This window comes from Piliocolobus tephrosceles, chromosome 14, assembly GCF_002776525.5.
Source record: "Piliocolobus tephrosceles isolate RC106 chromosome 14, ASM277652v3, whole genome shotgun sequence".
Lineage (NCBI taxonomy): Eukaryota > Metazoa > Chordata > Mammalia > Primates > Cercopithecidae > Piliocolobus > Piliocolobus tephrosceles.
This window is the reverse complement of record NC_045447.1, coordinates 2,021,570-2,045,320: the sequence shown is the minus strand read 5'-3', so window position 1 is coordinate 2,045,320 and position 23,751 is coordinate 2,021,570. Positions and strand designations below refer to the sequence as shown.

Below are 23,751 nucleotides of genomic sequence, written 5' to 3'. Positions count from 1 at the left end.
GTTTAAATCTAGAAGGTTCCATTGGATAACTCAGGTCTGTTTGAGTCTAGAAGGTTCCACTGGACAGCTCTGGTGTAGGTGTTTATGTCTAGAAGATTCTCCCGGACAGTGCTGCCTCCAGTCATAAAAGCTAGACCCAATAGACTCCTGTTGCCTGTCCCCCTGGGGCTACTGCACCTTTCGCCCATAGGATGGTGGAATCAGGTATAGGGGTAAAAACTGCCCCTTCAGGCTGCCCTTTCCAAGGAGAAGGCAGAGCCTGACTCTGACCTCAACACCCTTGAGAGATCCTGGCCAAGAGGCGGCTGTCCTGCAGCCATTGGAACTGTCCATGACTCACATCGGCTAGCCCCTGCCCATCCAGCCTTCAGGAATTGGGAAGTCAGCAGATCCAGCAGTGGGAGAACAGAGCCCCATCCCAGCCTATCCCTGGGCACCCTGGGAAGCCCGCTGCACCTCCCTGGGCTGCACTTTCTGGGGAGAGGAAAGGTGGTGCTATGGTTTGAACGTTTGTCCCTCCTCATGTTGAAATCCAAGGCAATTCAGCCATGAGGCGGCGATTCAGCCACGAGATGTTTCAGCCATGAGGGTTCCGCTGTTGTGAATGGATGAATGCCATCATTGTGGGTGGAGGTTCGTTATAAAAGGGGCAATCCCATCCCCTCTCGCCCCCGTCTTCCTCTCTGTGTTCATGCAGCAAGAAGGCCCTCGCCAGACACCGGCATCTTGTTCTTGGACTTCCCAGCCTCCAGAACTGTGAGCCAACACATTTCTGGTCATTATAAATCATCCGGTCTCTGGGATTCTGTTACAACAGCATAAACAACCAAGGCCAGAGGCCTGTGGGGGCCTTCCTGGCTCTGAACCCCCCCAGCACATGAGCTGTCTGCCCCTTCCTGTTGAATTCTCCCCTTGGCCTCTTGCCTCAGACCCCATCCGCTGTGTATCCTCCCTTGCTTGTCTTCTTACTGTCCACTTTCCCTGACACAGGCACTGTAAGGGCCAGGGCTTGCTACCTCAGTGCCAGGCAGGCGGTGATGCTCAGAGGCTGTGTGTGGAAGGAAGGGGCAGGTGCATAGCAGGGGTGCAGAGGCTCCCACATCCTGGAGACTGGGAGAGTCTCCCGGGGAGGGGCCGGAGTGGGGAAGATGCAGACCCTTCCTTCCTCAGAGGGCTCCAGGTGTGAGCCCGACAGGCCCTCTCCTCCACACACACACAGCATGCACACACACATGCACGTGCACAAACACACAGGACCCTCTCTACTGGTCCACAGAGAACAGCTTCCCTGAAGCTGCCAGGTGTGGCTCCAGGGACCTGGGAGGATGCTGTCAGTTGGGGAGGACCCGATGAGCACCCCCACCAGGGCTCCAGCTCAAGGCTTTGAACCCAGCCCATGGCGTCCACATCCCAGGACTGAAATCCTCCTCTCTGTCCCTGGCACTGGCCCTGGGGCAGGAACCTTCCCCAGGCCTCCCCGCTGCCAGCCGACGAGGGTGCAGGTTGTATCTGGGGCTGCTCTGGGATGGTGGTCCAGGGGTAGGGGTTGGATGGTGGCCCCCATTCACTTGGAATGCACCCTCCCACCACCTCTCCCCCAGCCAGACATGAACATGTTTTACTCCAATGCTCAAAACCTGTTCTTTGGAAGAAAATCAACAGACCATGATGAAGCAGCAAAAGGGGTCCCCCACCTTCTGAGTCCATATTCACTTCCCATGGCTGCACCAGCCCCTCCAGCTGCCCTGCCAAGCCCGCCCGCCAGGAGGGTCCCACAGCACAGCCCACGCCAGCACGAGGGCCTCAAGCCCAGGGCTTCAGCAGCTGCTGGGTCCCTTGGGTACCAGGCAGTGGGCACTGCTTGTTGGAAACCCAGGATGAAAAGACTCAGTAGCAGAAGAAAAAGTGGAATCCAGGCTGATGGGACTGTAAGGAAGCGCCCTGGGAGGTGGGGTGAGCACAGCGGCATGGGGCATGGCTGTCATGAAATAAGCACGTGGGTCTCATTCACCCAGCCCCCATCACTGCAGGCGTGGCAAGCACAGAGCACGCAGAGGGTCCCGAAAGCCTCCAAAACCTTTAATAACGAGGCGTGGATGCTCTCCACGTGGAAAAGTATGTCTACCCCACAGGGCCAAGCTTGAGTGCTAGGCAGTGGAAGGGGTTCTCGGCAGATGCCCCTGGCCACCCGACCAGCCAGCCCAGGGCCTGTCTGCAGGGTCGCCCTTACCGCAGCTCTGGGGGGTCCAGGGCGCCACAGAGTCTGCCCCTCCAGCCGACGGCATCTCCTCCAGTCGCAGGGAGTCCCAGATAGGGTGCAGCATGGCTGGGCCCGCATGTGAGCTGGAAGATATAGGCACACGCATGGCAGGGCCATGGCCGTGGAGGAGACAGGAGGCAGGGAGATCTGGGGGACAGCCCTCATTGAGCAGGAAGCTGGGCTCCTGTGGCCTGGAGCAGCTCTCAGACTCCCAACAGTGCACCCAGGATGGGACCCGAGGGCCAAAAGCTTGGCAGGGGAAGAGCCTGAGGCCTGGGACCCAGGAGGCAGGGGTGAGCGGGAGGCAGGGATGAGCGGGAGGCAGGGGTGAGCGGGTGGGGCCTGAGCATGTGTCCCAGCGTGGTGGCGTGGGCCAAGGCAAGGCTATCAGCCCACATCTGGGAAGCGCCGGCGCCAAGCCTGGCTGCTCTGGGCTCTGCACTCGGACCCCAGGGAGAGCAGGACTGTGCAGTCAGCTTCCATGGCCACCATCAGTCCCCAGGGCCAAGATCAGAGTCTCCCCAGCCAGCGTGGTCATCGGGACCACCTCTGCCATCTACTAAGGGCACTGCCCATCAGGCCCAGAGCAGAACAGGGTCACACATCAGCTGTGACCTTCACCCCTCTGCCTAAGGCTGGCACTGGAGACTTCAGGGTAACCTATCTGGGGAGCACCCAGGCTGTGACCATGGAGGCAGGCATGGCTGGACCCACACACCTGCCCCCACTCAGGCTGGCCAGCACGCAAGGCTGACAGAGCCAGGAGCCAGGTGTGGCCGCTGGCCTTTCCCCTGGAGGTGGCTGAGTGGTGAGGGAGAGCTGCCAGGCACGGGCAGGCAGCGCTACTGGGATGAGGGGTCTTTGGGATGCACAGAGAGATGGGTTTGTGGGTGGGGCGTGTGCTGAGCCTGCATCCGGGGCGTGTGCTGAGCCCGCATCCATGAGCACAGCTCGCCTCACTTCGCATTTCTCATCAGGGCCCCCATCTGTGCTTCCTGGTACACAGTGACCCAGAATCCACTGGAGTGGCTGAAGATGCTGCCCATACCTGTGGCCCAGGGGTTGTTGGGCAGGGGGTAGACACACCCTCCCTCAGCAGCCCACAGGGCCCACAGGTGTTTATCTCACACCCCAACCCAGAAATCAGTCTGAGGCCAGGAGTGGTGGCTCACACCTGTAATCCCAGCACTTTGGGAGGCTGAGGTGGGCAGATCACGAGGTCAGGAGTTCAAGACCAGTCTGGCCAATATGGTGAAACCCCGTCTCTACTAAAAATACAAAAATTAGTTGGGCGTGGTGGCGGGTGCCTGTAATCCCAGTTGCTGGGGAGGCTGAGGCAGGAGAATCGCTTGAACCTAGGAGGCAGAGGTTGCAGTGAGCTGAGATCAAGCCATTACACTCCAGCCTGGGCAACAGAGCAAGACTCCATCTCAAAACACAAACAAAAACAAACAAACGAAGTCAGTCTGAGAGGCAGCTGGGATCTGAGGCACCCGAGAGGCTTGGCGTGGGAAACGCAGGAGGTGGCAGCAGGTGGATCCAGCAGAGGCTGCGTGAGCTGGCCCTGAAGCTCCCGCCCCTCAAGTGGTGAGTGGCAACAGCTGTTTCAGAGGACACAGGCCAGACCCCTTTCCTGGCTGCTGGAGCAGGGGCGGAAGCCTTGGGAGGGCCCAGCGAGCCTCTGAGCCTCTCCCTAATCCCTGCTCTCCACAAACCCGGGTCCCTCCGGGCCATGGTTCATGAATATGATTCTGCCTCCTGCTGTCTCTCCACTGCCTCGGCAGGTCTGTGGAGGTGGAGGGCACAGCCCAGTGCCCGGCCCTGGTGGGAACGTCTGGGTGCCATCGCCACAGGGAGCCCGGGCCGTGCCTCTGTCCGTCTGGCTGGACCCAGGCTAGGCCAGGAACGTGGAGACCTCAGGCTGGGTCTGGCCCTGGGGGTAGATCTAGCTGGTCCCCGGGGAGCCGGGGGCACTGAAATTAACCTTTCCAAAAATTCTCACCACCCCGCCCCCAACCCCTTCTCAAGGGCTGGGTGGAAGTTATCCGGGGCAACACAACCCCTTCTCAAGGGCTGGGCGGAAGTTATCCGGGGCAACGCAGGGACAGAGGCGAGGTCTGGCCCGATGCTGCCCTCTTCTGGTCACAATGACTCAGTTCCAGGGGCTGGACTGGGCCTGAGCCGCAGGTGGAGTTGGGAGTGAGATGGGGCACAACCCAAAGGCCCTGGCACAGGCACCAAGCCCACCATCCCCTGAGGTCAAGGAGTGAGGCTCCAGGAGCCAGGAGGGGAAGCTAGTGGGGTTTCCGAGGAAGGGCAGGGGAGACTTCGGGCCAGGAAATGTCCCAGCAGCAGGGAGGGGAGGGGAGGGGAAAGGAGGGAAGGTTGGGCTTGGGGAGGGGGCACCCCCTTCCCCGACATGTGGACTCTGAGCAACAGCCCCTCTGCTGTGGTGCCCACTGCCACCCTAGTGCTACACGTGGCGTCTGCCCTCACGCCCTCAGCCACCCAGAAGACAGCTTGGTGGAGGTGGGCGGCATGACCCAGGCCCTGGCGTCCGGGGAGCCAACGTCTAGGTGTCCCTGGTGGACCTGGCCACGCATTAAGGATGCACAGAGGCCTTCCCAAGAGACGGCCGCCGACCTGGCCTCCTGCCTGCCCTGCCCACGGTGCTGAGTTTTCGAGCCTGGGTTCCGGGGCTGCCTGGGAAACGGCTCAGGTCAGGCCGGGGTCCCTCACCCGGGTGCTTCCGTCAAGGACAGAGGGGTGAGAGTGGCCGTGAGTGGCCCAAGAAGGCCTGGCAGCATGTGGCGTGCAGGGAGCCGCGGGGACCAGGAGGGCACTGCTGGCCAGGAGGCCCTGGACAGGGATCCTGTCCCGCCCTAGCAAGAGCGAGAGGCTGGCTGGGCAGGTGGTGGGCTTGGAGGAAGATTTTTGGTGGGGGGCAGGTGTGGAGGGGAGTTTTTCAGGAGAGGAGATCCAAACGTGTTCACAAATCCCCAGGAGGGACTCGAGGCCACAGCTGCTACTGAGGCTTAGGTGCTCGGGAGGGAGCCGCCGCCGTGTGCACTGCAACCTCGGTCACGAGTGTCTAACTCAGTTTCCACCTGCACACGCCCCACAGACCGAACCTGCTGGGCTCCACTTCCGCCTGGGGCTCACTGGGGCTGCAGGCGCTGGGGTAGGACAGATGCTCCCCCGGGAGGAGGGAGTTGGGACGGAGAGGGACCTGGGGTCGCGGGGCAGGTGGGCTTACCTCCTCGCAGAGGGGCTGAGGGCCTGGAAGGGGGCCACACCTCTCTGCAGCCTTTTGTCCAGTTTCACATCCACGTGTCCCTCCTCTGGGAAACCTTGGAGAAGAGGGCACCTGGCTTCACTCCCTGGTCAGTGGGAGCACAGGACGGGGGACCCAAGCCATCACAGCAGGAGAGCCTGAGCCACACCTGACAGGAGTGGGGGTGCGGGAGCTTCCCTGGCCCTCAGGCCCCTTTGCTGGAGGAAGGGCAGGGAGTCAGCAGGGAAGGAGCCACGGGAGAAGCCTCACTCTTCCTCTGGCCAGAGGACAAGACCAGAGCAACAGCTGTTGCAGGTGCCACACGCCACACAGGAGAGCTCACACACGCCACACGCCATGCGGGAGAGCCCACGTACACCATGCTGCTCAGACCCCCCGGACAACCCCTGGCTGTTGTCCTCCTAGCCCCCTTTCCAGGAAGGAAGCCAGGCTCAGAGAGAAAATGGGGTCCCCATTCCTCCCAGCCCACAGGATCCCCGGCCACCCGGTGGTCACCGTGGCCCAGGTGCCGGCCTACCTCGGGGCTTGCTTTCATGGGGGGACCTTGGGCTCACACTCTGCTGTTGCTCCCAGCTGGGGCCCCACGGTAGCGTCTCATCATCCAGGAAGTAGGTGGCAGGGAGAAGGGGCTGGGGCTGCACGCTCACCCATTCCCCAGGTGCCCTTCTGCCCCCGTTGGGCCCCAAGGCTCCAGGGCAGGCTGGGGCGGTGAGCGTGGGGGCGGCAGGCAGGGTGTGGGGACGTAAGCGCAGCAGGCCCGCAGCTAGGTCCCCGACAGTGTCCGATGCCTCAGCATCCTGTAGCTTGGCAGTGAGGCTGTCGACCCGTTGCTTGAGGACTTTAGCCGTGGTCTCTAGCGCCTGCAGCCGTGCCTGCTTATGCTGGAGGTGCAGGGGGCTGGAAGTGCCCAGGTGCTCGGCCTCCTTCGGGTCCAGGTAGATGCACAGCCCCCGGGGTAGGTAGTGGGTGGTCAGGTCCTGGGGCTCCAGGGATCCCAGAGAGGGTGAGGCTGACAGCAGCATGGGGGCATCCCATTCATCTTGGGGGCCCCCCATCCCCGGGGTCTCTAGGGTCTCAGCACGGTTCCAGGCTCTGTTCAAACACAGGCAGAAGCTGCAGGGAGAGAGACGTGGGCAGATCAGCTCGGGCTCGGTCGCCCCAGCAGGGCATGGAAAGCACGCATGTTTTGTGGGGGTGAGCATCACAGCAGCGTCTGTGACCGACCGAGTGTCTGTCCGCAGGGACCGGGGAAGTGGTGACGGTATCCACACAACAGACCACACAGCTGCCACAAAGAACAGGGCCAGGCGTGAGCGAGGGGACAGAGGAATTGGATCCCTGGCACTGCCGGTGGGGTGTAAAACGGTGCTGCCGCGGCGAGAGGCAGTTGGGTCAAATATAGAACAAGCACGGGTCTGGCAAGTCTGCCTCTGGGCATGCACCCAGAAGAGTTGAAGTCAGAGTCTCAAAAACGTCACCCCTGTTCACAGCAGCCTTATTCACAACAGCCAAAAAGTGGAAGCCACTTTGTGTCCATCGAGGGACGAACGGAGAAGCAAAATGAGGCCCACCGACACGGTGGAATAATATTCAGCCTTGAAAAGGAAGGACGTTCCGACGCAGGCTACAGCATCACCCTTGGTAGAATAAGTCAGGCACAAAATGAAACTGGCCCGATGGTCCCCTGGAACTCACCTTCATGGTTTTTTTGAATGAACATAGAAATGAGCCTGGCTGGTCTTCACATGTGAGAAAGTTTCATTTGTCTTATCTGAGTTCCTTTCTCAGGAAACCGACCACCAGCCCTCCCAGACAGAATCAAGGAGTTGAAACGCACCAGGTCACCGCATCTGGACAATGAGATGCCAGACTCCTTGTTCATCACGGTTGCTTCCTCCCCCTTCCCTAGTTCCCGTTTCCTGCACGGAGCTGCACTCCTTCCCTGATACGCAAGACCCCAGCTTTAGTCAGTCAGGCAGGGAGTTGGATTTGAGACTGAGCCCCCATCTCCTCGGCAGCGGCACCCAATTAAAGCCTCTTCCCTGGCAATGCACACTGTCTCCGCGATTGGCCTTCTGTGTGGCCAGCAGCAGGACTGAGACCAAACCCCTGCTGTTTCAGTAACAAAAAAGACAAACACAGTGTGTTCCCGCTCACATGAGGGCCCTGGGACAGGCAGATCCATAGAGACAGGAAGTCGAATGGTGGTTGCCGAGGGCTGGGGAGGAGATGGAAAGTTAGTGTTTTATGGGGACAGAGTGTCAGTTTGGGAAGATGAAGAGTTCTGGAGAAAATAGAGATGGGGTCTCACAATGTTGTCCAGGCTGGTCTCAAACTCCTGGCCTCAAGCAATCCTCCCACCTCAGCCTCCTAAGGTGCTTGGATTATAGGCGTGAGCCACCACGCCTGGCTACAGTTTTTTAGGTGGGGAAAAAAACAGACAAGGACATGATGAAGTGAGATGAGGCCCTGCAGCCGCCCAAGACGACGAGGACCAAGCTCGTCAGCATCCTGTTGAGCAAACGGAGCCCGACGGTGGCCAGTAGGGAGGGACTGCCCTTAGGGAAGAGGTGGCATGGCGGGGCCAGCATGGGACGCTTACTCAGTGGCTCACTCAGGACCTGTGTCCTTGTCTCTCTGGACATTGACAGATACAGCCCCTGGGCTGCCCTGTGACCCAGACTCCAGGGAAGTAATCCCCAAATAAGCACCTTCAGGACAAAATGGAGCCAAAAGGAACCAGAGGGAGGGGTCTGGTCCTGCAGAGAAGGGTGGGAGCTGAGCTCCCAGGGCCTGCTTGAAGCCTCCAACACCAGCTGCCAAAAATATGCCAGGGGCAGCCCTGAGGGAGTCCAGGGTGGGACGCTCCTAGTGGGTGGGAGCCCCCTCTCCGGCCTCTGAGCCAGCTCCCCCTGCCCGCCGGAACCAAGGGCATGCAGAAGGCCTGGCTGAGAGTTCCTCACAGGTGCCTAGCGTGAAGCCAGGCCAGAGAGAGTTTGCCACTGGCCTGAAGCTGGGACCTTCCACAGCCCTCCCTGGACGAGAGCCAGGCTGGAAACTAGTGAGACCCAGGCTCAACTCCCCCAGGCAAAGTGGGGGGAGGTCTTCAGACCCCACGTGTGTGACTCATGATGCCCTCAGCAGAGGGGCCTCCAGAAATTCAAATACGCGGTAGTCAAAGCAAAACAGTAACACAGAAAATAACCGAAAAGTAAGTGCTGTGAGGAAGAGGAGAGATGGGGACTCTCGCGCCGGCAGGGGGATAAGAACCAGGGCGGCTGCTGTGGGGAACGGGGTGCAAGTGCCCGAGAAAGCTGCACACAGAGGTGCACGTGCCCATGCAGTTCACTCCCAGGCGTGTACCCAAGAGAAACAGCTCAAGGGCCGACACAGCCCGTGCACCCCGCTCACGGCCACCACAGGTGGGGCCCAGGCATCCGTCAGCCACGAGGCTGTGAAGAAAAGGTCGTCTGCCCACAGCCGGTATTATTCAGCCACAGACTCAGTAAAGTTCTGATTCAAGCTGCAACACTGATGAGCCCGGAAAACATTATCCTCGGTGAGAGAAGCCAGACCCATACCCCATGATCCCATTTAGATAAAAAGTCAAGAATAAGCAAATGCGGGCAGGGCGCGGTGGCTCATGCCTGTAATCCCAGCACTTTGGGAGGCCGAGGCGGGTGGATCACCTGAGGTTGGGAGTTCTAGACCAGCCTGGTCAACGTGGTGAAACCCCGTCTCTACTGAAAATACAAAAAATTAGCCGGGCATGGTGGTGGGCGCCTGTAGTCCCAGCTACTTGGGAGGCTGAGGCAGAAGAATCAATCACTTGAACCTGAGAGGTGGAGGTTGCAGTGAGCCAAGATCGCGCCACTGCGCTCCAGCCTGGGCAACAGAGCGAGACTCCATCTCAAAAAAAAAAGAAGAATAGGCAAATACTTTGAGACAGAAAGCAGACCCATAGCTCCCCCCAGGGCTGGGGGAGGGGCTGCCTCCTGAGGGTGGGGCTCATGGGGAGTTGGAATGTTCTGGAACTCAGTGGAAGTGCTGGTTGCACAGCACACGGTGAAGGTGCTCGATGCCACGGAATGTGCCCTTTAACGTGGTGGATTTAAGTTTGATGCAACTCGCCTCCATGAGAACAAGCACAGTGGTTACCGCTCCATGCAGCCAGGTGGTACTGCGGGCGGGTGGGACAGAGGTGATATCACGAGGTCCCCAGAACACACCCAGAACTGTCCTCGGCCCCAGCCCACCCACGGCCCCGCCCAGCACGTGCAGCCCCTGCACTTTCACACTCACCTGCCTGGGTCTTCCTGGCCCCCCAGCACCACGCCAGAGGTCACTTTGCTCCACTCCAGCACTGGGGACTCCAGGCTCCCGGAGGCTTCCAGGCCCTAAAGCAGAGGGCAATGCCATCAGAGGCCCCCCGCTTGGGAAGCCCGCATGCCCCGTTCTCTCAGCCTCGGAGCTAGGCCCTGACCTCCCCCAGGGGTCTCAGGCTGCTTTCCCAGAGCCGTGCAGGAATCGGGGGACCCACTTCAGAGACTGTGAGAGCCAAGGGAGTCTCTCCGGATCCCCGTTGTACCCAGGGGCAAAGGCGCCCAAGTCTGACCCTGCACCTCACCAGAGCCTCCCCCAGGGAGGCATCCACAGAAGCCCTGGCTTTCTGCAGGCAGTGGCAGCGACACCGCGCAGTCCCCAGCCCCCAGCTGCAGCCCTCACCCGGCCACTCCCTGGAGGGCACCAGGGGGCTGGAGGCAGCACCTGGGCGCCTAAGCCTTGGGTCCATGGCTGAGTCCCCCCAGCCCACCCCCGGCACATACCGTGGACTGCGCAGAACTGGGGACAAAGGTCACGATGCCAGGGGTGGTCCGGGAGACCACGGGGACCGCCCTGCCAAGGACGGCCTCCCTCTGGTGCCGGTAGACCTCCTGCAGCCTCCGGCTCCTCAGCTCCTGTGTGCGCAGGGCCGAGGCCTTCTCCTCCAGGGCCTGCCGCCGGGCCTGCGCCTTCTGGCGCATGAACTCCCGCAAGGACTCGGAGCTGTGTGAGGGTCCCAGGAGACCCCGGGGCCTGGGGCAGGGCCGCAGCACGTCCTTCTCCTTCCCAGGTGGGTTCTGAGGGAAGCTCCCAGTGGGCTTTGGCAGGGCATGCTTGGCACCCCAGGCAGGGGAGCCGATGCCTCTGCCCTTACCCTGGGGGCCGGCCCTCTGCATGCTGGAGCTGCTCCAGGGCCGCTGTGCTGGAGGACTGGGCCTTTCCAGAGGATTCCACAGTCTGGGGCCAAGGGCCTCCCAGTCTTCACAGGCAGTCCAGGCCCTCTGCGGACAGGGCTGCGTGGCTGCAGCACTCCAGGGCTGCTGGGTTCGGAAGGGGTTCCGCTTTTCAGGGGGGCTCCCAGGCCTCTGGGAGGAGGGGCCCTGTCTTTGGGCCCCCGAAGCCCTCTGCGAACTGCAGGCCTGCCCAGCCAACGCACTCCAGGGCCGCCAGGAGAAGTGGCCCAACCTCTCATGGGGACTCTCCGGCCTCTGGAAGGAGCGGTCTTGTTCTTGGGTCTCCCAGGCCCTCTGCGGACAGGACTCCCGTCCAGTGGAGGAGCTCCAGGTCTCCCAGGTGTGAAAACTCCTAGCCCTCTCTGAAGAGGAATGCTTCCCCTCTGTCATGGCCCAGGAACTCTTAGAGAAGGATATCTGGGCACTGGGGTCCCTGCAGGGGCCCTTCCTTGCCACGTCCTGCAGCCTCCGCTTTGATGGCCTCAGCTCTTGCCCTCCCTTGCGGGTCTGGGCCAGTTCTAGACCAGCCTGGATTTGCTGGCGCAGGTCTCGTAGGATGGCCATGGCCGTCTGGATGGTCGCCGGCTGGTCGAAGGAAGCCAGGCTGGGTGTGTTCCCAGACACCTGCTGGTCACTGTGGGCGGAGGTGGCACCGAGAGACTGGGCACAAACCGGCGAGCACTCAGCAGCTGTGACTTTCTCGCTGTCTCCTGCGAAGACAGGAGCATCACGGGTGAGGAGAGGAGCGGAGGGGAGAGCAAAGCCAGCTCCTCCACCCAGGCTGGAGGCAAAGAGCGTGGGGGCGGCTAGGAGGCCCTTGGGGCCCTGCTGGGCAGAAGCCCTCTGAGGGCGGGCATCACGCCTGTGTGATGAGCCGCTGCTCTGCACATGGTAGCCAAGCACAGGTGGAGGGTGCCAGTGTCTGGGGAGCCCCTGCCAGCTCCCATCCTGCCTTCCTGCCAGGAGAGCGTCTCGGCAGCGTGCCTGCCCTGGGAACTGCCGATGGAGCCTCGCAGGGACAGAAACCCTTTTGTTAGGCTTTGAAAACACTTATTGCCCAAAGTCCCCAGTTGAATGCGTGGCAGGTTTGGAGGGTGTTTGCGGGCTTCTGTGAGAGGTGCCCACACCTCCTCCTTCCAGGCAGCCTGGAGCCTGGGCGTCTCCTCCTCCACACCCGCCCCCAGATGCCACAGCAGAGCAGGACAGAGCTCATGGCAGAGGCACAGGTACCTAAGGCCACGGTGAGAGCCGGGTCTCTCGAGGGATCCTTGCTATGGAGTCTGCGGAGGACGGGAGGGGGCCCAAGCAGCGACCTCACCAGAGCTTGTCCCTTTCTCCAGGCGTAAACACCAACCAGCTCCGAATCTTAAACAGAGAAAACACACACACAGTCGGGCGCATGTCCGTCTGGGCACTGGCCCGGACGGGGAGGTTGGTGGCTCTGCACAGCCCCAGGAGGCCACTTCAACACTCCCAGAGGGCACGGGGGCACATCCCTCACCTCCAGGCCCCTGTTGGGCACAGCAGGACCCCCAGTCTGCACAGGGCAGGGCTGAGTCTCAGGGCGGCCACGGGCTGGTGGCTTCCCTGACCCTCAGGGTCCTCTTCAGGAAAGCGTGGACAACGGGACCTGCCCCACAGCTCTGCCAGTGAAGCTCTCAGCACAGGCCGGACACACAGCCCATGCGAAAGGAACACTGAGCAGCACAGCAGCAGGAGTGACCATCGCGAGCCGGCAGCCCCACCCTTGGCTCCCCGCTGCACATCAGGCTCCGCACGGACACGGGAGGTCCTGCCACCGCCGGCCACGGGCGCCGAGCCACAGGAGATTAACCTGCTTTTAAGCCAGCAGAGTCAGCGGTCACACAGGTGGGCAGCGGTGCAGGCTCCCAGACTGGCAGGACAGGGAGTCCCAAGCATCGCGGCAACAAACGGCCCCACGTTCTGAGTAGAAACGAGCCTTCGCTCACAAACGGCGTCACACAGTGAGCGGCATTCGTCAGGGTGGTACTTCACAGCCCAGCTCATGGCCACCGATGCCAACATCGGCGCTGCCAGCCCCGTGCGCCCAGCCACGTGGGCCCTGGCAAAGGCCGGAAGCAGGGCCAGCCCTGGGCTCACACGCTCGCACACTCACACACACTCATGCTCAGACGCTCTCACACATGTGCCCCCCACACGCGCTCACACACACATGCTCACAACTCCCTCACGGGCTCACAGGCTCACACACGCACTCCAGTGCTGACAGGCACGTGCACACTGACACTCATGCTCAGTCAGCCCGCACACGTGCTGTCACACATGCTCATTCACATGGTCACATATTCACACAGGCACACACACTCTCACACGCTCTGACATGCGTTCACACACGGTCTCATCCTCTCACACACATTCACACAGACACACATGCTCTCACACTTTCACACTCAGTCACCTATGCTCTCTGACTCACGCTCACACACCACACACACTCTCACACGCTCATATACACACCTTCCCGTGCTCTCGCTCACGCATTCACTCTCATGCACACTGCTTATTCCACCTGGCTCTGCAGGGCCAACACCACACGTGCTATGAGTCCCTGGCTCCTACGCCCCTTCCTTAGGCCCAACCCGGGGCGGTTCCACCCCATGGCCTGCGGTTAAGACCACCGTGGAGTCTCAGCCACGGCTCGCCCTGGCCCCCACGAAGGGGGACTTTCTGCCAAATGAGGGTGCCTTGGGCAGGGACCATCCAGAGAGCTAAGCACCCAGGGGCAGGCTCCTGGACTGAATCAGGGACTTCCCTAGCACCCCCCAGACATGGCACCTTCCTCACACTGCCCTGACCCCTGGTCATCAGCCACAGGCCTCAAGCTACCTCTCCAGGAAGGGGAATGGGCTACGCAGTCACGCCCACCAGGCCATGTCCTCCCAAAGCCACATCCCCAAGGACAGGTTTCCCACAGCCACGCCCTCTCCAGGACAGGACCCCAAGCCATGCCCCATGCCCACTTTAGGACAGGACCCCTTAAGGCCATACCCTGTCTAGGACAGGACCCCAAGATAGAGGAAGGTTTAGGGTGTGGTCTCAGGAGTCCCAGACCTGGGTTTTAAGTCTGGCTCTGCCACTCATCAGCCATGGGCCTCAGGCAGGTGATTCACTTATCCATGCCTCAGTTTTCCCATCTGTAAAATGGGGTGTGCATCTCACAGCACCTCCCATACGGCCACAAGAATGAAAGGGTAGTCATGATCATTGCAGGAGTTAGGCCCTGAAGTGGGTCAGGATTCTGCTGGCTCAGGGTGGTGTCAAAGGCCGGAGCTGAGGCCAGCGTGACCCAATTGGCCACAACTGGGTTTTGGGGGGGACCCAGCATGGAGGGGAGCCCCAATGGGGTTTCTCCATCCTAGTCTCTACAGCTGCTTTCCCTCGCTGGGGTGCTGGGCCAGGGGCCCGCCTGGGGAGGGGCTGCCTGCCTGCCCGCCCAGCCCCTCCATCGCTGGCCACTCACTTCCCCATCAGCCCGCCAGAGGGTCCTGCTCGATAAATGGGTCCTGATGGGCACATTTTTTCTTCCGCTGAGCAGTTTAATGGCAATTAATTTTTTTACGAGAGGATTTTTAATCTGCGGAAATGGATGAAGTCCCCAAGTGCCCTGTCAAAGTTCCGGGGCTGACCGAATCTATGATAAAAAATGCAAAGTGAGGTGATATAATTCGAAATTAAATATCGGGCTTCATTTTCCTTTGGCCCGGATGGATGAATATTTTATAACTATTGTGATTTAATTTTTTGTTAACTACAGCAAATTTCTAATTCATCCAATTCCCAAGTCCTGTGGCTCTGACCTCTGAACTGAAACTCATCTCTCCTTAGCCCATCTGTGACTTCGTCACTGACAGAAACTAATGGTCAACACTGTCAGGGTGACATGGTGCTTACGATGATGAATGCGGCCGGTGGCATGCCCTCTGACCTGGTGTCAGGCAGAAAGCAGGTCATTTTTCAACTGAGCCGTTAACATAAAACAAACCAAAGACCTGGGGGAGGGAGGGGGTGATCATGCAGAAAATTGTTATATTGTACGTATGTTTCCACAGCCTTCCGGAACCTTCTTGGTGCCCGGGTCCCTCGATCGCCTTCCCCTCCTGCTCGGCCTCTGGCCCCGCTGAATGCACATGGTGGCCCCGCAGCCCCGCTGAGCTCCCACCTAACCCGCGCGTCCTCTCTGGGTGTGGGCACAGAGGCGTTTACTCTCGGCTGGAAGCTGTCGCTTTGCCTAAGAGCAGAGGGGCCGGTGGCTGATGACATGGGACAGACGCTCAGGCACCCGGGCACGGACAGAGTGCATGCCACACAGTGCCCCTCCCCGCGGCCCCAGGGCTGTGACTGCACACAGTGTGGAGAAACTGAGGCATGGAGCATCACGGGAGAGGCTGGCAAGCTGGCACTGCTAAAACTTAGAGTGAGGGTCCCACAGAGCCAATCTCAGCCCAGTGGGTGGCGTTCACTCCACCTGGGGGCTGTTGCTGGTATCTCCAAAACCCCGTGGTTCAGGGGCCCCAGGATCCACACCTGGAGGGTGGCCTTGACCAGCTGCCCAGGCGTGGCCCCAGGTGCACACGGCTGAGCTCTCAGGTTAGGAGCATCGGCCTCGGGCTGGACGGGTGGGAGGCTCTGCCTCTGCCTGTGTAGCCCCGGGCAGGCTGTGGACGCTCTGTGAACCTCGGTTGCCTCATCTACAAAATGGGAGCAAGACTGCTGACCTTGGCGGGGAAACAGGAGGCTGCAGTGGGCCCACATAGGGTGGGTGCTGGCCACACCACTCCCCTGACCAGGAAGACGCCCCAGAGGGAAGTCCCGGAGGGACTCTGCCTGCCGCCCACCCGCTCAAGGGCAGGGGCCGCTCTCAGGTTCACCCTGCCATCTCTGAAACCCATGCCCAGGCTGGGCCGCTGGGTCTCTGACATCTCTGCCCGGTCCTCAGCAGGAGAGATGCCTGGATCAGAAATTCCTCTGTGACCACTGGGATCCACCCACAGGAGTACCTGACTGGACTCTCCGGGAAACACGCATGACATTAATCGTAACGCAAGCGCATGGCTGACCCACACCCCCACGTGCCTATGCGGAGTCCCCAAGCTACTGGAGGGAGTGGGGTCTGCAGAAGACCCTTTCCCACCCCCAAGAGTGCAGGTGGAAGGAGATGTCCTGGGCTAACTCATTAAATGTGACCGCTTGACAAAGCAAGCACGGCTCCCTTGGCCAAGCGTGCCCTGAGCTGCCCACCACACGTGCACCCATGCCAGTATCTGTTACTGCTCTGGAGAGCTGTGGGCTGCAGGTGGCGTGAGCTGCGGGTGGCATAGGCTGAGGGCGCCATAAGTTGCAGGTGCCGTGGGCTGTGGGTGCTGTGAGCTGCGGATGCCATGGGGTGTGGGTACCTTGAGCTACGGGTACCATGAGCTGCAGGTGGTATGAGCTGTGGGTACCATGAGCTGCCAGTGCATGCTACAGTGTGGTTGAATGGCTGTTTCCTTAGACTCGCCCAGTCTCCCAGTGTTGAGAGGACAATAGTGCCTGGTGTTTTGTGGACTTCTACTTTGTCTCAAGGGACACATCCCTGCCCACACAGGAACCACCTGCTGCTCCAGTGGTGGCCAAGGTCACCAGTTGCCTGGGACACCAGCCCTGACGCTCCAGCCAGGCCTGACGATCCCAGGTGCCCTGCAGAACCCTGTGCACCTGGCAGTCCGGCCGGCCAGCCCTAGCTCCAGAAATGAAAGCCATCTGCCTACCCAGTGTGCACCAGGATCATATACACCTAGTGTGCCAGGGCCCCAAAATAGCAAACCTTACCTTCGTCTTTGTCTTTGGCTGGTCTTCTAGGGGAGGGTGACTTCGGAGTCTTCTCTCTTTTGCAAGAACCGCTCTTGGTTCTTTTGGGTTTTTCCCTTAGAACTTCAGTGAGGAAGAGAAAGGAAGGAAGGGAGGGAGGGTGAGCAGTAAAATGACACACAGGCCCCGCCACATGGCTGCCCTGGGGTCCTGTGCAAACACAGTTCCTAGAGTCATAAACATTGCCAGTCCCGGTCCCTGGTTGGTGAGAGCCAGGGTGGGCGGCTAACGCTGGGGACGTGGCACAGTCTGACGACTGTCACGTCCCCTGCAGTGCTCCGCCTGGGGACTGCCGCTGGGGACTCCTCCCTAGAGAGCCGGGCATACCTATTCAAATTCCCTCCCGAGTGTCTGGCAGCCTCCCCTCCGGGCCCAGAGGTCCTGAGGACAGGAACCAGTTTCTCATCTCTGAATCCAGCACCCAGCTGGGGGCCCGGGCCACGGGCACTCAGGACTGTTTGCTGAGTGAATGAATGACTAGACCGGCCAGGACCCAAGTGAATGCACAGAGTGGCAGCAGCGGACTGAACACCTCTGGGACCAGGGCCAGGAAGAGCAAGGGCAAGACCTGGAGAGGCCTTGGCATGGCGGGGTGGACCCCTCTGCTGATGGGGAGGAGATGGAGACCCCCAGGGGGTGGAGTTTGCTCAAAGTCCTGCAGCGAGTGCAGCGGCCACCGAGAGGGGCTGGCTCCGGAGGCTGGCTGGTCATCTTTCCCTGCCTCCCAGCTTTAGTCTCTGCACAGCTGGGGTGGGGGCGCATCTGGGACGTCACCATGCGAGAGCCTGCCGTGTCTGACGGGTGTCCCACGGGTGGGGACCCATAGAAGAGGACCCTGGCCCAAAGGCGTCTGAATCTCCAAACGCCGCTGGGTCCAGGCTGGGCCTGTCCCTTGGTTTTACAGGCTCTAGCTCTGCTGGCAGGAGGAGCCTCAAGAGCCAGGTCCTCTGCAAGGGACACAGACTGTGATTCCATTCTTTTTTTTTTTTTTTTTTTGAGACGGAGTCTCGCTCTGTCACCCAGGCTGGGCTGCAGTGGCCGGATCTCAGCTCACTGCAAGCTCTGCCTCCCGGGTTCCCGCCATTCTCCTGCCTCAGCCTCCTGAGTAGCTGGGACTACAGGCGCCTGCCACCACGCCCGGCTAGATTTTTGTATTTTTAGTAGAGACGGGGTTTCACCGTGTTAGCCAGGATGGTCTCGATCTCCTGACCTCGTGATCCGCCCGTCTCGGCCTCCCAAAGTGCTGGGATTACAGGCTTGAGCCACCGCGCCCGGCCTCGGCTAATTTTTTTTTGTATTTTTAGTAGAGACAGGGTTTCACCGTGTTAGCCAAGATGGTCTTGATCTCCTGACATTGTGATCCACTTGCCTCGGCCTCCCAAAGTGCTGAGATTACAGGTGTAAGCCACTGCGCCCGGCCTGTGATCCCATTCTATACAGTCCCCAGAGTCACCAGGTCCATAGAGACAAGAAGTAAGAAGGTAGGTGCCAGGGGCTGGGGGACAGGGATGGAGAGTAAGTGGGGACAGAGCTTCAGTTTGGGAAGATGGAAAGTTCTAGAGATGGAGGCTGGCAATGTCTGCACAGCGCTATGAATGTGCTTAGCACCACTGAACTGGGCACTTAAAAAAAAGGCCCTCCGGCTGGGTGCAGTGGCTCAAGCCTGTAATCCCAGCACTTTAGGAGGCCGAGGTGGATGGATCACAAGGTCAGGAGATCGAGACCATCCTGGCTTACTTGGTGAAACCCCGTCTCTACTAAAAATACAAAAAATTAGCCAGGTGAGGTGGCGGGCGCCTATAGTCCCAGCTACTCGGGAGGCTGAGGCAGGAGAATGGCGTGAACCTGGGAGGTGGAGCTTGCAGTGAGCCGAGATTGTGCCACTGCACTCCGGTCTGGGTGACAGAGCAAGACTCTGTCTCAAAACAAAACAAAACAAAAAAGGCCCTCCTCCATGCCTGCTTCTGGAGAATTCTCAAACTAGGAGCATGAAAACAAGGCTGCCAGGAGCCGGTGACTGATAGGATGGAGTGGCTGAGGTCCCTGAGTGACCCACTGCTGGACCCTGAACTTGACCTGGGGCAGGGGCAGGGAGAGTGGCCACCTGGACAAGCTGATGCCATTGGGGTCCCCCGGAAGGTGAAGGAGGGAGGAACAAAATGGCCCTGACCACGGGGCTCAGGCGGAACTGGATCTGGATGGGCAGGAGTGCCCCTGCAACTGCGGGGTCAGGGAGAGGGCTCTGTCCCCTGCTCTCTGAGGGCCAGCCCGGGACCCCACCCTCATCTGCACTGGCTCACATACCACATGGGAGGGACACACCCAAATGCATGCCTGTGGCTGCTGCCCCACCAGATCTCATGAAGAAACCATCAACCTGGGCACACCCAGCCAGCACTGCACTGCTGGGATGGGTGACAACTGTCCCCACGAAAACGCACATGATTCCCCGTGCTGAGCCCGAAACGCCTCTGCTCCCAAGCTCCCCATCCTTCGTTCTGGGTCTCAGGAATCTTGCCGTCATCTGCCTCTCTCCTGACTGGAGAGAGCCTCCTGCATCCATTTTGCCCCGGCAGCAGAGTGAGCCTGCCCAAGCCCAGCTCACGGCCACTCCCGGCCTAAGACTCAACGGCTCCCATTGCCCAGGATGAAGGCCACATCCTCCAGCCCCCAGCAGCAGCTCCTGCCCCCTCCATCCTACCCCTCCCATTTGTCAAACAAATGAGTGAGTAAAAACCTGGTGAGGCCCTTGGCCCTTGGCCCTGGCCCCTTCCTCATGGGCCTGGGAGCCCGCCAATAGTTCAGCGTCTCCCGCTTTGTGGCTGGATGCCTCCCATCTACAAGACGGAAAAGCGAGCCCAGGAGCTGGCAGGGACCTGGAAACTCCTTGCCTATTTTGTGCAGGAGATCTCTCAGAAAAAAAAAAATGCCCCTGATCAACTCCCCTACCCTGCAGGGCCTGCCTGGATTCCTGCCCCACTGGAGAGGCAGAGGGTTAGAACACAGGCTCCGGAGAATGGCAGTCTGGCTCCAAATCCCCGCTTGGCCTCTTTCCAGTTGGGGTCCTCCCTGACCCTGTGTCTTTGTGAGTGTGGCCCAGCATGTGCTGCCCACATCATGGCCTGAGCATGTAACCCGGAGCACCAGGGCAGCCAGCCACAGAGCCACTCACCAGGAACCTGGTGCTGGGAGACCCTGGAGAGCGCGCGCCCCTGGCCACGGGAGGCCTTGGCTTCAACTCTGCGCTCAGCCGCGGTCAGGATGCTGAAACCTGAAACAGGGTGAAAAGAAGAAGGCAGCGTGAAGAGAGAGATCCACAAAGAATTTCCAAGAAAAGATTCCATTTTGGCAGCAGCTCAAGAGCCTTTATTTACTTATTTGAGACAAAATCTCACGGTCAGCCAAGCTGGAGGGCAGTGGTGCAATCTCAGCTCACGACAACCTCTGCCTCCTGAAGCTCTGTCCCCATGAAATACTCACTCCACTGCACTCCCACCTAGGTGACAGAGCGAGACTCCATCTCGAAAAAATAAAATACATATATATATATAAAAGAAAATAAAAGAGGAAAGTATCTTTCCTGTTTTCTTAGGAAAATAGTTAAATACCTGGACACAGAGAATCCACAGGACTGGCTCTCAACATTACTCCAACAGGGAAGCCGTTTCCAAACTTCTTTTTTTTTTTTTTTTGAGACGGAGTCTCGCTCTGTTGCCCAGGCTGGAGTACAGTGGCCAGATCTCAGCTCACTGCAAGCTCCGCCTCCCGGGTTCACGCCATTCTCCTGCCTCAGCCTCCCGAGTAGCTGGGACTACAGGCGCCCGCCACCTTGCCCGGCTAGTTTTTTGGTTTTTTTTTTTTTTGTATTTTTTAGTAGACACGGGGTTTCATTGTGTTAGCCAGGATGGTCTCCATCTCCTGACCTCATGATCCGCCCATCTCAGCCTCCAAAAGTGCTGGGATTACAGGCTTGAGCCACCGCGCCCAGCCTCCAAACTTCTTTAGTTACCACTCCCACCCTTGACCCCTCCAAAGCCAAGACCCCACCACACTCCCACCCCTGTCCCTTCAGGAGGGAAGCTGCTAGACTTTCCAAATCCCAGGCTGACATTTTAGGACGCTCCTGACCTAAGTCCGCACAAACGTGACCATGCAGCGTCCCCCGAGGCTACAGGGACAAAGGCACAGACTTTAGGTCCAGGGACCAGGCCCCCTCTCCCAGCCCCGCAGGCCCTGTGTGCCCCCCGTCCTGGGCGCTGGCATCTCCACCGCTCCCCTGCTGTCTCCAGGGAGGGATCCACATCACGGACCCGGCTCAGAAGCACCCCTTCATGACTCCTAATCCCCACCCTGAGGGCACACTGCATACACCCGGCTGGCCCCCACCACGTGCCCAGCACAGCCTGATCCTGCCCACTCTCCACCCTCCCGACAGCCTCACAGCCCTCCTGCCCCTCTCTGGCAAAGCGGCCGCTGACCTGAGCATTCAGGGACTGGAGGGGGATTTTTTGCCTCTTGGGTCTTCCTCCTAAGCGCCAACGTGGAGGCTTTGTGGAGTCTGGAGGTGCTGGGGGGGGCTGAGGTGCCCAGGGACGCACAGCTCCCCCGCTGCCACGCCTGGGCCCGGATCTTGTCTCTCAGCTGCTCCAGCCGTGGGTCACTCTTTCTGGGCCGCCACTGGGGCCCCAACACCTGGGGCGGCCTCTCCTTCCAGGACACACACACTTCATGGCCCCCCGAAGAGCCCGAGAGGCGACCCGATGACACCGAGCTGTCCCCATCCCTGACCTCCGGGCCCGTGGACCACATGGGCAGGCTGCGGGTCTTTCCCCAGGGGCCTGGCTCCTCGAGGTCTTCAGACCCGACCACATGGGGAGCTGCCCAGGGTGGGTCCGGCTGCTGGGAAGGCCACCTCAGGGATACCACGTCATCCTCGGCTGCAGGTGCGCGGAGCCTGGGAGGGAATAGCAGACACGCGGGTCAGACGTGCAGGTGGAGAAGCGCCCAGCAGAGCTGCTCAGACTGGCCCCACCTCCCCAGGCATTCCCGCTCTGCAGACTGGAGGTGGAGAGGAGGGCCTGGAACATATCCCACCTCAAAGACAGCCCCAGCATTCTCTCTCAAGCCCTGACCACACCCCTCTGAGGTAGGCAATGTGATTGGCCTGATTTACAGATGGAGAAACTGAGTCTCAGAGAGGCCGGGCTGCCTGCCCAAAGGCACAGTCAGAGGCAGGCACAGTACTCTGACCCCACACCCTCGTATCTCACACAGAGCAGCTGCCTCCAGGGGCAGGCATGGCACCTGCCAGCAGTGCAGCCCTCCACCCGAGTCCACGCAGATGCTACCTGGGCTTGGCACCAGCCTCCCAGTCGGCTACTCTCCCTGGGGCCCCATGGGAGAAGAGGCCCTGCCTCTGGCTGTTCTTGTGGCCGAGCTGAGGCATGTCCCCTAGGCGGGTGGGCAGCGTGCCCATGACCAGGGTTGGCATGGCCACAGGGCCGAGGGGTGAGCAGGTGCAAGGCCAGCCTGGCCCGACCTGCCTAGGGCCGCCGCTGCCTTCACATGATGGCTTCGAGGCCTGCAGCCCCGCCTACGACCCTGCCCAGGATGTGCCAGACGCTGCCTGGCTCCTGATGCCCGCCTGTGCCGGTCCCCTGGCCCACGATGGAAACCCTCAGGTGGGTCATTGAAACTGGGCTGGCACAGTGGGCAGCCCGGCCCTGGGCTGGCCACAGCTGGGGGCCTTCCTAATGAGCTGTCTCTTGGTGGGGTGGGGGAGAGTTCCGGCTGGCCTGGTGACAGCATAATAACCTTGTCACTCAGCGACAGAGCCTCAGGCCTTCAGTTCCTGCTGGGGCTCTCAGCAGTGTCCCACCCAGCCCTCCCAGGCCCAGAATGACATGCAAGGAGGGAATGGGGCCGGGCTGGGCTTGTGGGGTCAGGGTTCGGCAAGTTTCTGGTTGGTGGGGGCGGGGCCTACCCCCAGGTCAGGGTCAGGCTCAATTCAGTCCGAGGCACAGAGGTCCCAGCAGTTGTGGGGCCCAGCTCAGATATCCCAACAGAAACACATCAGCCGCCACCTGTCAGTTCCATGGGGCTGGGCAGGGGAAGGGACGCTGGCTTCTGGGCTCACCCTGGTGCAGGCCAGAAGGCACCCTTTGCCCACAGTGACAGTGGCAGAGATGCCAGGTGCTGCCCCAGGTCAGGAGCCCCCGCTGGCCTGCTCGGCCCCTGCACACCCCAGGAGGGCCCTGGTGGGGCAGTGTGGTGGGGAGGACATGGTTCTGCAGTCCCTGAGGGGGAACTCGGACTCAGCTCCCAGTTCCCTCCCAGCTCCTTCCCCACCCCCACTGCCAATGCCACCTTGGAGCCTGGGGACCCCACCCCACTGCCTCTGGGGACTGTGAGCATCTAGTGAGTCCACCTCTGCGGGGGTGGCAGTGGCATGGAGCTGAGGTGAAAATGAGCACGGATTTGTTTCAGGAATGGCCCTTAAGGTGCCCCTTCCCAAGTGACCCCAGAGAAGGGGGGTCTGCAGCAAAAGACCCCCTAAGTCTAGGCAGGCATGAAGGATGGAGGGTCCTCTTCCAGGCTCACTGCATAGAACCTGTCCTCTGGGACCACCAAGTGAACGCCTGGAGACGCCGCCCAAGCCCGGCCCCACATAGGCACAGGGCTCAGGGGAGGTTCCGAGCCAAACGGGGCCCTGGTCACTGGCAGGCACAGCCACGGGCATCCAGGGCACAGAGGCTGAGCCACCAGCAGCCTCGGAGGGGAAGGAGAGAGGAGCCATCCCAGGACAGGCAGGCCCTGCGTGTAATGTGAGGTGCGGCCACCTCCACCCCCACTTGGCCTGTCTGCACCCTCCTAGTGCCAGGGCATGAGCCCATTCCTGTGATGAGGCAGGGATAAGGATGACGCTCGGGCTGCTACGCCCTGGGGAGCATGTCTGGGATGTTACAGGAAGCTTCAGGGAGCCAGTGGTGTGACCACAGGGTCCCCACCACTCTCAGAGCCTGGACAGCTCT

The 23,751-nt window shown here is 60.4% G+C and overlaps 1 protein-coding gene across 1 annotated transcript; it reads right to left on the bottom strand.

Annotated features, from left to right (window-relative positions):
- Positions 1 to 1,622: 1,622 nt before the first annotated feature.
- On the bottom strand, positions 1,623 to 22,480 carry CCDC187 (coiled-coil domain containing 187). Its single transcript, XM_023227727.2, has 10 exons — positions 22,069 to 22,480; positions 21,199 to 21,674; positions 19,893 to 19,991; positions 16,682 to 16,783; positions 12,062 to 12,196; positions 10,382 to 11,541; positions 9,858 to 9,952; positions 6,073 to 6,668; positions 5,517 to 5,610; positions 1,623 to 2,343 (listed from the first exon to the last, which is right to left on the bottom strand). The coding sequence occupies exons 1-10, from the start codon at positions 22,209 to 22,211 to the stop codon at positions 2,148 to 2,150; spliced, it is 3,096 nt and encodes a 1,031-aa protein (XP_023083495.2). The 5' UTR covers positions 22,212 to 22,480; the 3' UTR covers positions 1,623 to 2,147.
- Between the last annotated feature and the right edge of the window lie 1,271 nt (positions 22,481 to 23,751).